At 36.4% G+C, this 10724-nt stretch overlaps 1 protein-coding gene across 1 annotated transcript; it reads right to left on the reverse strand.

The window, feature by feature from the left end:
- Positions 1-6033: 6033 nt before the first annotated feature.
- On the reverse strand, positions 6034-9715 carry SCR (GRAS family transcription factor). The gene is made up of 2 exons (XM_079047257.1): positions 7127-9715; positions 6034-7025 (listed from the first exon to the last, which is right to left on the reverse strand). The coding sequence occupies exons 1-2, from the start codon at positions 9103-9105 to the stop codon at positions 6602-6604; spliced, it is 2403 nt and encodes an 800-aa protein (XP_078903383.1). The 5' UTR covers positions 9106-9715; the 3' UTR covers positions 6034-6601.
- Positions 9716-10724: the final 1009 nt, after the last annotated feature.

Here is a 10724-nt window from a genome sequence, read left to right on the forward strand (position 1 = left end):
ACTCTAAGATTATTAAACTTAAATTTTAAAATATACAACCCTATAAATTGTTGCAATTAATTAATACAAACAAACAAAGATAAAATAACTTAGAAAGGTAATTATATATTTATTTGGTTCACATGCATTTAAACAACTTTTTGGTACATGATATGAATATTAATGAACTTGTTAAAAGTTTTCAAATATTATTTTTGGTAAATGATTATCAATGAACTTGTTAAAAGTTTTCAAATATTATCAGTGTAACCGGCTTTCTTAGATCAGAACTTACCTATTGTATATGTGGCAAATTAAAACGAGAAAATGACTTAGGAGTGTAGTTATCTGTTTGTTTTGTTTAAATTTAAGCAACCTTTTTATACACAAAGAACTTGTTAGAAGTTTTCAATGCCATTTATGACGAATCGTGAGTTTTTTTTTTATTTTTTTTATTTTGATAAACCAATTATAATCGATTATGAATTATCTAATATGTAACGCCCGCAGATTCGGGCTAGTCAATTTAGAGACGATAAGCATAAAAAAATGATTTTTTGATAGATGAGTATTTAAAATAAATAATCTTAACTAAGTTGTAGTATATGTCACAAGGTTTCCGTGCATATAAAGAACGTTGAAATCCGAGTTATAACGAAGAAGTTATAACCTGTCGAAGTTTCGTGACAAAACCGGCACGACACCGGGAATCATAAAAAGTGAGTTTATGATAGAGTATTTTTTAGCCCTAGTGATGTAATAGAAAGTTGTATAGTACGTCTCCACCTACGTGTGGATATAAAGAACGTCGAAAACGGAGTTCGTATTCAAAAGTTATGACCTTCCGAAGATGTAGCTGTCTGAGGGCATGACACGTGGCAGAAACCCTAGCCGCCTGAAGTCACGACGTGAACATGAAGTTCACGACGTGAAACGTGTTAGGGACATTAATCGGGGCTAGAAAACACATGTTAAAGCTACGGGATGACTCATGGAAGTTCACGACGTGAACCTATCATGTTCACGACGTGAATAGGCATGACACGTGGCAGAAACCCTAGCCGCCTGAAGTCACGACGTGAACATGAAGTTCACGACGTGAAACGTGTCAGGGACACTAATCGGGGCTAGAAAACACGTGTTAAAGCTACAGGATGACTCATGGAAGTTCACGACGTGAACCTATCATGTTCACGACGTGAATGGGCCCAGAACACCCTATAAATAGCAAGTTCAGCGCTTTCATTCCTTACACCATTTCTTTTCTCTCTCCCTCGTTTGCTGAAGGCGTTCCACGTCCCGAGCCCGACAATCACGAACCGCTGACCGTTTCTAGTTAGATTCTATCAACTCACGCTACTAAGGTGAGTGCATATTATTTTCATCTTACACATAAATTTAAGTATTTTATATAAATTACGTGCTATGTGTGCATATTATATGTATACTTGCTATCTATGATGGATGAATAATTTTATACATGTTTTTATTGATTTAAACTGTATATGTATTTTATATCTACAAATATGTTGGGTAAAACATGAGTAGATGAATTAGATGATGTGTGATGAAATAAAAATTGATGAGAGGTCTCGATGTTAATAATGATCTAGTCATCTAGCAGAGTATAGACATAGTTCTTTGTTATTGATTCGGGAGTACGGATTAAGACATAGTTAATTGTCCCTAGTCCGAGAGGATGGAATGGGCACAGTTATTAATCCGGGAGTATGGATCAGACATACCAGATCCGGGAGTATGGATCAGGTAAAGAGGTTAGTTTTAGATCCGGAAGTATGGATTAAGTATTTTTGAACTAAGTGTTCACTAGGCATTTTAGAACTAGGTGTTCATTAAGTAATTTTGAACTGTGTGTTCACTAGATGTTTTGAACTATGTGTTTACCAGGTATATTTGAACTACGTGTTTACAAGATGTTTTGAACTATGTGTTCACCAGTTGTAATTTAAGAACCCTCACAGCTATGGACTTAGTGCCTTATATATGTACGTTGGTAGTTATGGATTTAGTACCGTATAGATGAACAATGGTAGCTATGGACTTAATACCTTGGCATCTATGGATTTAGTACTTGTTGTATAAACCTCGGGCAGCGATGGACTTCGTGCCTATTCCTTAGGTCAATCCTTAGGAATGAAGGATAGATGATTCTTAGGGTAGATCCTTAAGATTAAAGAAGATAATGGGGATGGGTAATTGAGTTGATTGTTTGATGATTAAATGTAATAATTATATTATTGTGGGTTGAAAACCCTATGTACTCACCAGGTTTCCCAACCTGACCCACCCAGTCTATTTGTATCACAGGTATCGATACGAAGTTACTTTACACTGAGAGATTAAAGAAGATGTAGATCACTAGTGTAAATAAATGTAAGGTCTGTTTATACTTATGTTTCAGTATTGACGATGACATCCCAAAGTTTTAATATGAACAAAATACATTTCTTCGGAAATGCTTTGATAATATATTTATCATGTTTTTCTGGAAACAAATTCCGTAATATATTTATTTAAAAATATACTCTGATTTTCAAATAAAGCATAAACAAATCGGTCTTTTCTGACCATGAAATTTGGGGATGTGACATAATAATAGCAAAAAAAATTATTCATTTTTTTCTTTTGATACTCATTTTACTTTCATTCTAAATGCTTATGTCGATGAATACATTCAATAACTACAATGTGATTTGTAGCGGTGTATATCATCAATTATTTGTCACAATATGTAGTATTCATGTATTTTATAAATATAACAATTTTGAGATAAAAAAAGTTTGAAGACATATATAGTGCTGCATAAAACATGATCATCTTGCATTCATTCATACTCGTGTGTATATATATATATATATATATATATATATATATATATTTCTCCATAAAGACGTATGAATATAAATGTTTTCCTCTAGATGGTTTACAACGGAAAATATTTATATCTAATACATTTTTGATATCCTTTTAGATTTGATTTTATGATGTCTAATCCTTATATGACTTACTAAGTTTTCCGCACGGACGTTTTCGTTTGACATATACACATACGAGAAAAATACATAATGGTGCAGATTGAGAAAAAAAGATAGTCACACGAAGTAACGAACATAAAGAGTATGTCATTAATCAGGGTTGAAATAACTTAGAGACTTGTTGGATGAATAAGTGTTGTGGTATCCATTGTGATTATCCATCGTATAACTTTTAAGCAATGTTTTATTTTGCTTGAGGTTTTTGATAGCTTTCGAACTTCCTCTTTTAATTAAAAATGTTTATAATCTTTATAGGATTTATTTAATGTTATTTTGTGTGGCCATCTTTCTATAGCAAATCTCATAGTCATAATTTCATAGTAAATTTCGTAGCCATTTTTCCGTAGCAAATTATGTAACAATATTTCTATCGCAAATTTCATAGCTATAGTTTTGTAACAAATCGCATAACTATTTTTTCGTAACGAATTTTGTAGCTGTTTGTTCCATGGCAAATTCATAGTTATAGAAAGATTCAAAAAATTGAATTTATTCGTAAAAATACATAAAAAATGCAGTAAAAATAAATTAGAAGTAACATAAAATTTTAGAAGATATATTACAAATTTAATTAATCATAAAATATGAACATTAATTGCAAATGATAACATTTGAACAGTTTTTAAAAAGTTAGATATTCAATCGTGTAAAGAAAAATTGATTAAATATGAACAAAACAAATAAATAGTTAGGGGTCGTTTGATTCCTAAGGAATTGAAAGGAATTGGAAACTAAAATCCAATACAAAACGTGTTTGGCTTACAGAAGTAATGGAATATGATTTCCATAATTAGTTTTTAATTCCGTGTATGAAAGATTTCCCATTCATTCCCTGTGTATAAGGAATCCACATTCTGTTAGCTTATCTTTTTTTTAACCTCCCATATATATGCGATCCTGGTAAAACAAAATCATCTATGTGATTTTTCATATATTTTCTACGATTACCTTCTTCTATCGATTATATATATCTCCAATCGGTATTTGTCAAAAAAAAATCATCTATCGATCATAGCTATTGTGCTGCCATTGTGCTACCGTATTTCACCTCTGGTTCGTCATTTTTCTACTGCTTTGGTGTATCTATCATCTTCTTTCGTTTACAGGTAAACATCTCATGTTCTATTTTTCTGCAACTAACTGTGTTCAACCATTTTTTTTTATATATTTGTAATCTGTGATTCATCTTTGAATGATAGAAAATAGCATAATTTCTTAACATTTGTGCTGCTTACTACATCTTTAGTTTCTTTGTGTGAAGTATGAACAATTTTCTTTACATGCTATGTACGTGTAAGGTTTTTGATTTAGATTTATTATTTGGGAAGTGCAGCTACTCCTTTTTTAACTATGCGTACCAAGTGTTTGTATTATTGCCTATGTGGTATTTTTTATATTTGCTGGTATGAGCTTTGATTTTCTTTTGATTTTTACTCCTATTACTAATAAAGATTATTTTATTGGAGAAGATGAGATACAAGTCCAAAACATTATTTTAAAAGCTATAGTTACCAACCACTCACTTGATAAATAAGTTCACAGATTAGGTTGTTTTCATGCTTCATACATCATTTTACAAGTCTAATTGATTCCGTTTTTCATAGTAAATATACCTATGGATTTCCAAGGTGCTTTTGTTAGAGACGGATATATAATCATTTTGTTTCAATTTAAAAATATATTTATTATTTGTAAGTGTTCAACAAAATGCAGGTTAGTTATTTTTTTAATTTATATTTTGTAGTATAGTTCAATAAAAAGATGTTGTAATTAAATAAAACTTTGTCTTGTTTATTAAAATATATAAAGGGTATTGTTCTCATATTATAAAATTTATTTTCCAATTCCTTTGTAAAATCAGCAAACCAAACAGAAAACAAATTTCATTCCTTGTCCTTCAAACGTATTTTAGCTTCTAGTACATTCAGATTCCAATTCCTTTAAATTCCAATTCTTTTGACAGATTCCATTCCTTCAAAAAACATTCTGCGAAACAAACGCTCCCTTACTATTCTAATAACAATTCCATTGCCTAGTAACCTTGTCTAGTAAAAGATGCACGGAATACTCTTTCTCCCCATAATGGCAATTACCCCCTTGCTTTCATTTAAAATTTGGCCGTCAGGCATCACCGTTAGATTTGAGTCATTTTTCCACTTTAATTTGCCATTTGGATGCAATTATATGGAAAATAAGTTGTAGCTTAATATAACCGGTCACAATGTGAATATTTGAACACTTTTAACATATTCGTTAGTTAATTATATATTAATAAAATTATCTAAATGTGAACAAAACACATAGATGTTTACTTTGTTTTTTCCAAACAAAATGTCTCGACAACATACAACATAGGGGACGATGAAGTGAAATGAAGAGACATAAGAGTCTTGGACGAACGAGAGGACTTATCAATTTATTTAGTTTAATTTTTAAAAATTTTTAGTTTAATTTTTAATTTTTTTTTTGGGTATGGTATGGTATCTTTTCCGTTATTACATCAGGATTCTTTTTCTTAGATAATTTATGTATTTTTATCTCATCGTCAAGGTGTCATAGAATTAATCATTTGCAATAAGACATTTTAAAATTTAGCTAAGACTCGAATTCGAATCTCACTTAAAACTTGGACTTGTCTACCATTAAAAAAAATATGTATTTATATTGGAAGATTATTTTTTTTATCATAGATATTATTATAAAATTATTTGGAGTGTTACAATGGCTCCATTATCAATATTGAGATCGAAAGTCATGTATGTAATCGAACAAGAGTTAGAAAGCCGGTCATCCGATGTACATCAAATATTGCCTATCGGTAACCAAAACATTGGTCTCTACGAAACAGCTAAATAAAGGTTTGAAAGAGTTCTTTAGACCATGCATGCTGTATTAATTCCAAAACATTGTTCTCGGCGAAACAACCAAATCTAAGATATACCATCTAATATAGTTGTTCATTCCAAGACAAAATACAATCACCAAGACTGCCAGTATATGAGAAAAGGTCTTCATAGAAGACAAATTAATCACACTTCATTCGCCAAACGAAAACATAATTTCTATACTAATCAAGAGGAACTTACATGCAACATACCTTTAGGCAATACGTATATAAAGATACGCAGATAGCTGCATGTAAAAGACGTTTCTTTGTGTATATGACCTTTGAAGAAATTCCTAGAGATTACAATCCATAATACATGTCTCAGATTCAGACATCGTCTTCCATAATGCTCATATTGATTTTATCGCTTCCGTATTACCCTTTTTCAGACGACACTAATGGCATTAAACATGAAGAGCATGGAAGAATATAGCAAGTAATAAGAATGACGTATTATTGTAGGAACCAAAAATTTATAACAATGGATTATGAACATAACTCGATTAACAACAGTGTTCATAAGGCTGCCATCCTTCAAAAATTGTTGTACTTGCTTGATTCTCTTTTTTTTTTTTTCCCTATAATACCCCAAATAGATTGATCCATCTCCTTTTTTCACCCATCACATTGAATCAAATCAAGCGTGGTTGGGGTTTCGATCCATTTATAGGTGGCCCTATTAAGGTCTCCAGGCAGAAGCAGTAAGCAAACATAGGTCTTTCCAGCCAAGCTTGAGCGTACCCTTGTCCTCCACCAAAGTGTAACCATTCGACGGGAACATCCCAAGGAGGAGAGTCGCCTGAGCAGCTGCATTTCCGGCGAGAGATATACCCTTGAACCCACATTGCTCCAGCTTCTCCCTCCAGTTATTGAACTTCTGTTCACCACTTCTTGAAGGACCTCCAATGGCCAAAACATTCCTGATCTCCTTCGATAGCAGCTGTTGTTCCACCACGTGTCTCTCCTCGCTTTCTTCCCCGTAGCTTGATCCCAGTGAGTCAAACAACGCCGAGTAATAATGAATCGCCTCCACGAACCTCCCCAAGAACGACCCAGCATGACTCAGGTCCTGTTCTACCACTGTCACCACTTTCGGAGCCAATCTGAGACGCAAATTAATCATTTAGATTTTATACCCACCAACGTATCAACTTTCTCCTTGAGTTTAGATAGAGAAAATGAGTGGGATCAGAGTTTTTTTTACCTTTGAAGGAACCATAAAGTGTTGGTGTCGGAGCCGGTGACATCATAAAGAGAATGCTGCAACCAGTGAACGGCGACGGCCTCCCTCTTGCTCACCTTCAACCTTTCTGGGTTTAAATTTCCGACCTTGTCAGCCACCGCCGAGAACTCAAACGGGAGTCCAAGTTTGTCTGCAAAGTCCGACAAACGTTTTCCGGTGGCTTCCAGCGCGTCGAGCGAGTTGCCTAATCCGGTGAGTCGGACGAACGGTGGACCGCCGGGTCTGGATGCCAATATGTGAAAAAGACCAGGCCATTGCAGGCCTTGCATGATGTCGAGGTCGATAATGTGCACCCTGTCTTCTCTCTCGAATGCTTCTTGTATTGCTTGGTTGGCTGTGAAATGTGAGAACTTGACGAAAGGGCTGATGCCGTTGAACACTTGGAAGGCGGATGTCATCTTCTTCAGCCCTTGATGAACTGCTATATTGGGCGGAAGGGTGGTGTAGATCCCAAGGCAAGAGCTCATTAGTCTAGCAGACATGGCTTCTGAGAAGTAAGCGGCAACACGCTGAGCGGAAGTCCCGTAGGGTGTTGATAGCTCCGAGATCTCCAATAGCATCTTGTTGGCATCTTCGAATTTGTCGGCTGAAACTGCCTCCGCACATTGTAAGAGTAAGGTAAGCAGGTGTAGACCTTGTTCGTCTCTTTTCTGCTGCCGCATCTCCTCCCTCTTCTTCTCTCTCAACACCATTGCCGCCGCTTGTGCCGACGCAGCTACTGCGTTTTGATCGGCTTGTGGTGATGGTTGTGATGGCGGAGAGTCCTGCTGCTGTTGTTCCTGGTTGCCGGAGGAAGACATAAGTGCAGGACCAGGAGGAGGAGGAGGAGGAGGAGCCCCACCGGCGTTGTAATCGTCATTGCCGCTGTTGTTTACTCCACCCCAATCAAGATGGGATTGATTATTCAACTGCTGCTGTGAATCTGGAAGGGGGAGTGGGAACATACTTTCAAGTCCCGAGGCCGAAATAGTAGACTGAATCGTACTACGCGAATGCTGCTGCTGTTGCCTCACAGTCGACGATGAGGCTTGTGCGTCTTTCCCTCTCATCATCATCACTCTCGCGTTAAAATTATCAGCCGGTTCATGAGTCAATTGCTGATCTACTAGATTCGGAGGAGGATCTGTCAAAGACCGAAGCCTATACTCGAGGAGGGTGGCGAGATTAGGGTTGCAAGGATGGATGATTTCTCGTACGTTGTGAATCAGATGGGGTATGGAGACGTCTGTCGAACTGTGAATAAGGTCTTTTATGATGCTATCAATCCACGCCGTCGCCGATATGCTGTCATCCGCCGGCATGATAGTGTTGTTGTTAGCACCGCCTCCGCCTGTCAAGAAAGACATCCCGGTGGTGTTGGTATTATTAGTTGATGGTGGAGGAGCAAGAGAACCCGCCGCTACAACTCCGGTGGGCGTCGGACAAGTAGTACTAGTTATATTTGACAAATGGTAGTAATTTCTGTCGGGGGGAAACAAAGGAAGACCCGAGAAGACGCATAACGGAGGAGGAGGAGGGTTTTTGTTTGCTGACGGAATAGTATCCATGTAATTAGTTGAGCAGGTGGCGGTAGAGCGATTTGTCGGAAGTGACATCACATGAGCCGTATTTGTGGAAGATGATGATGGTAGCGTCATAGTGGAGTAGTTGGGGAGATGACCACCAATGTTGTTTATATTACCGGCAGCTGGAGTTACAGGTACGCCCGAAAGAAGATGATGAGCAGGTGCATCACTATTACTGTTGTTCTCATTGTTAAAATTTTGCCTTTCCTGGTGCTGGTGGCCAACGGAGGTGGCGGTGGACGACGGCGATAATCCTCCAAAACCGACAACGTCGAGGGGATTTGTTGAGGGTGGTCGACGTAACATCCTGTGGTGTTCATGTCCTCCGGTGGGAGTTTGGAGTTCCATATCGGAAGCGGCCCTCTTTCTCACCATTGTTAGTAGTTCCGGATAGATGGAAACGATGGTGGTGTGGTTAACGCTTAAAAGCAGGAAGAGGAAGCATGTGGGGAGGAATAGGAATAGGAATAGGATACAAGTCTCGAAGAAATGAGATGAATTCAATTAACATGAATCCGAGAAAAAGGTCCAAGGAGATAACGGCCATAAGCACTAGAACAGAAGAGAGGGAGAGGGAGCATCGGGATTCTGCGTGACACCCCACCACACAACCCCATCCCACTTGTGTTGTTTGTTTCTTCTTCGCTTCGCATTTTTTATCTTTTAATTTATACAGAAAAGGATATGATAAAAATTTGACTTGGTTTAAAGGATTAAATAGAGTCGTGGCGTTGCTTAGCTGTGGCTGGGGCGGAGCCGGAGAAGGAGGAGGAGGAGGAGGAGGTGGTGGTGGTGGGAGTGGTTGGAGAAGGGCGATGGTAATGTTGGGGAGTTGGGGGGGGAAATTGTCGAGTCGTGTGTTGGAGGTATGCGGAGGGTTTTGGTGAGATGCATTTGTTCATTCATCGTCTCGTCTTCCAGTGTTTGACTTGCTTGCACCGTATTCGTATGTTTAAGCGTTGTTTACTATGAATCCTCGATTCTTACACCTATCAACCCTTTTCCCTACGACTCTTCTCTTCATATACTTTACATTTTTTCTTCTTCCTTTTAATTTATATATCTTCGTATTATTAACATTTTTTTTTTTTGCATAAATATAATAATAATAATAATAACATTAATAAAATTTAGAAAGGAATAATTTATCGGCAAAGACATAAGGAAAAAGGGGACCAACCAAACAACGTAGTTTCCCTCCACTTAACCATCATCTCCTTCCACACCATCGTTGGTGTACCTACAATATGAGTTCACGATCATGGTAACGGAGAAATAGACCAAATTGATTGGTTGTGGTCTTTTGTGGTATAAACAACATGAGGCCACGATCGTAGCTCCAAGTCAACACCATGAGATCTGACGGGATGTCAAGTCTACCAAACAAATTACACTATTTTGTTTGCAAATAAAACATAATATAGTAGCAAAAAGGGGATCAATCCATGGGGAAATTGTTGTATTCAATCACTAATATAATAATCTATTTGAACAAGTGGAATAAAACTAACTAACTACACTTAAACTAATGGGGATGAATGGGAGATGAGGGGGGGGGGGGGGAATTGGTTGAAAACTAAAAGAGTTGAAGAATTAAAATGTTTACAATTAAGCAAGATGATGAGATGCTCAAATATTGGAGAAAGTTGGTCAACTAAGGTAGTTCAACACAATGAACATTTGTGTGTTTATCATTAGGATTCAATATGTAAGCTTATCATCTAACCAAATTTAGTTATAACAATTATGAATCATGATATGACAAAATTCCTCAAATATAGTATGGAGGTTGAAAAGCCCATAACACACCTTTTTAATCATAACTAAGGAGCGGCTTAGTTTATATATATATATATATATATATATATATATATATATATATATATATATATATATATATATAAATTAAGAACTCAATTGAAACAATTGAACTCGAGAAAATTTATTAGCCTTAAAGAATGAAGGAATTCCCTATTCCAAGAGGATGTCAATGC

This window comes from Lactuca virosa, chromosome 5 (assembly GCF_052849685.1).
Source record: "Lactuca virosa cultivar CGN04683 chromosome 5, Lactuca_virosa_CGN04683_v6, whole genome shotgun sequence".
Lineage (NCBI taxonomy): Eukaryota > Viridiplantae > Streptophyta > Magnoliopsida > Asterales > Asteraceae > Lactuca > Lactuca virosa.

Bases quoted from the DNA above. Each gene is read 5' to 3' on its own strand.
- SCR (XM_079047257.1), bottom strand. From the start codon at position 9,105: ATGGTGAGAAAGAGGGCCGCTTCCGATATGGAACTCCAAACTCCCACC. The intron at 7,026-7,126 runs GTAAAAAAAACT...TTTGCGTCTCAG, and splicing joins ACTTTATGGTTCCTTCAAAG to ATTGGCTCCGAAAGTGGTGA.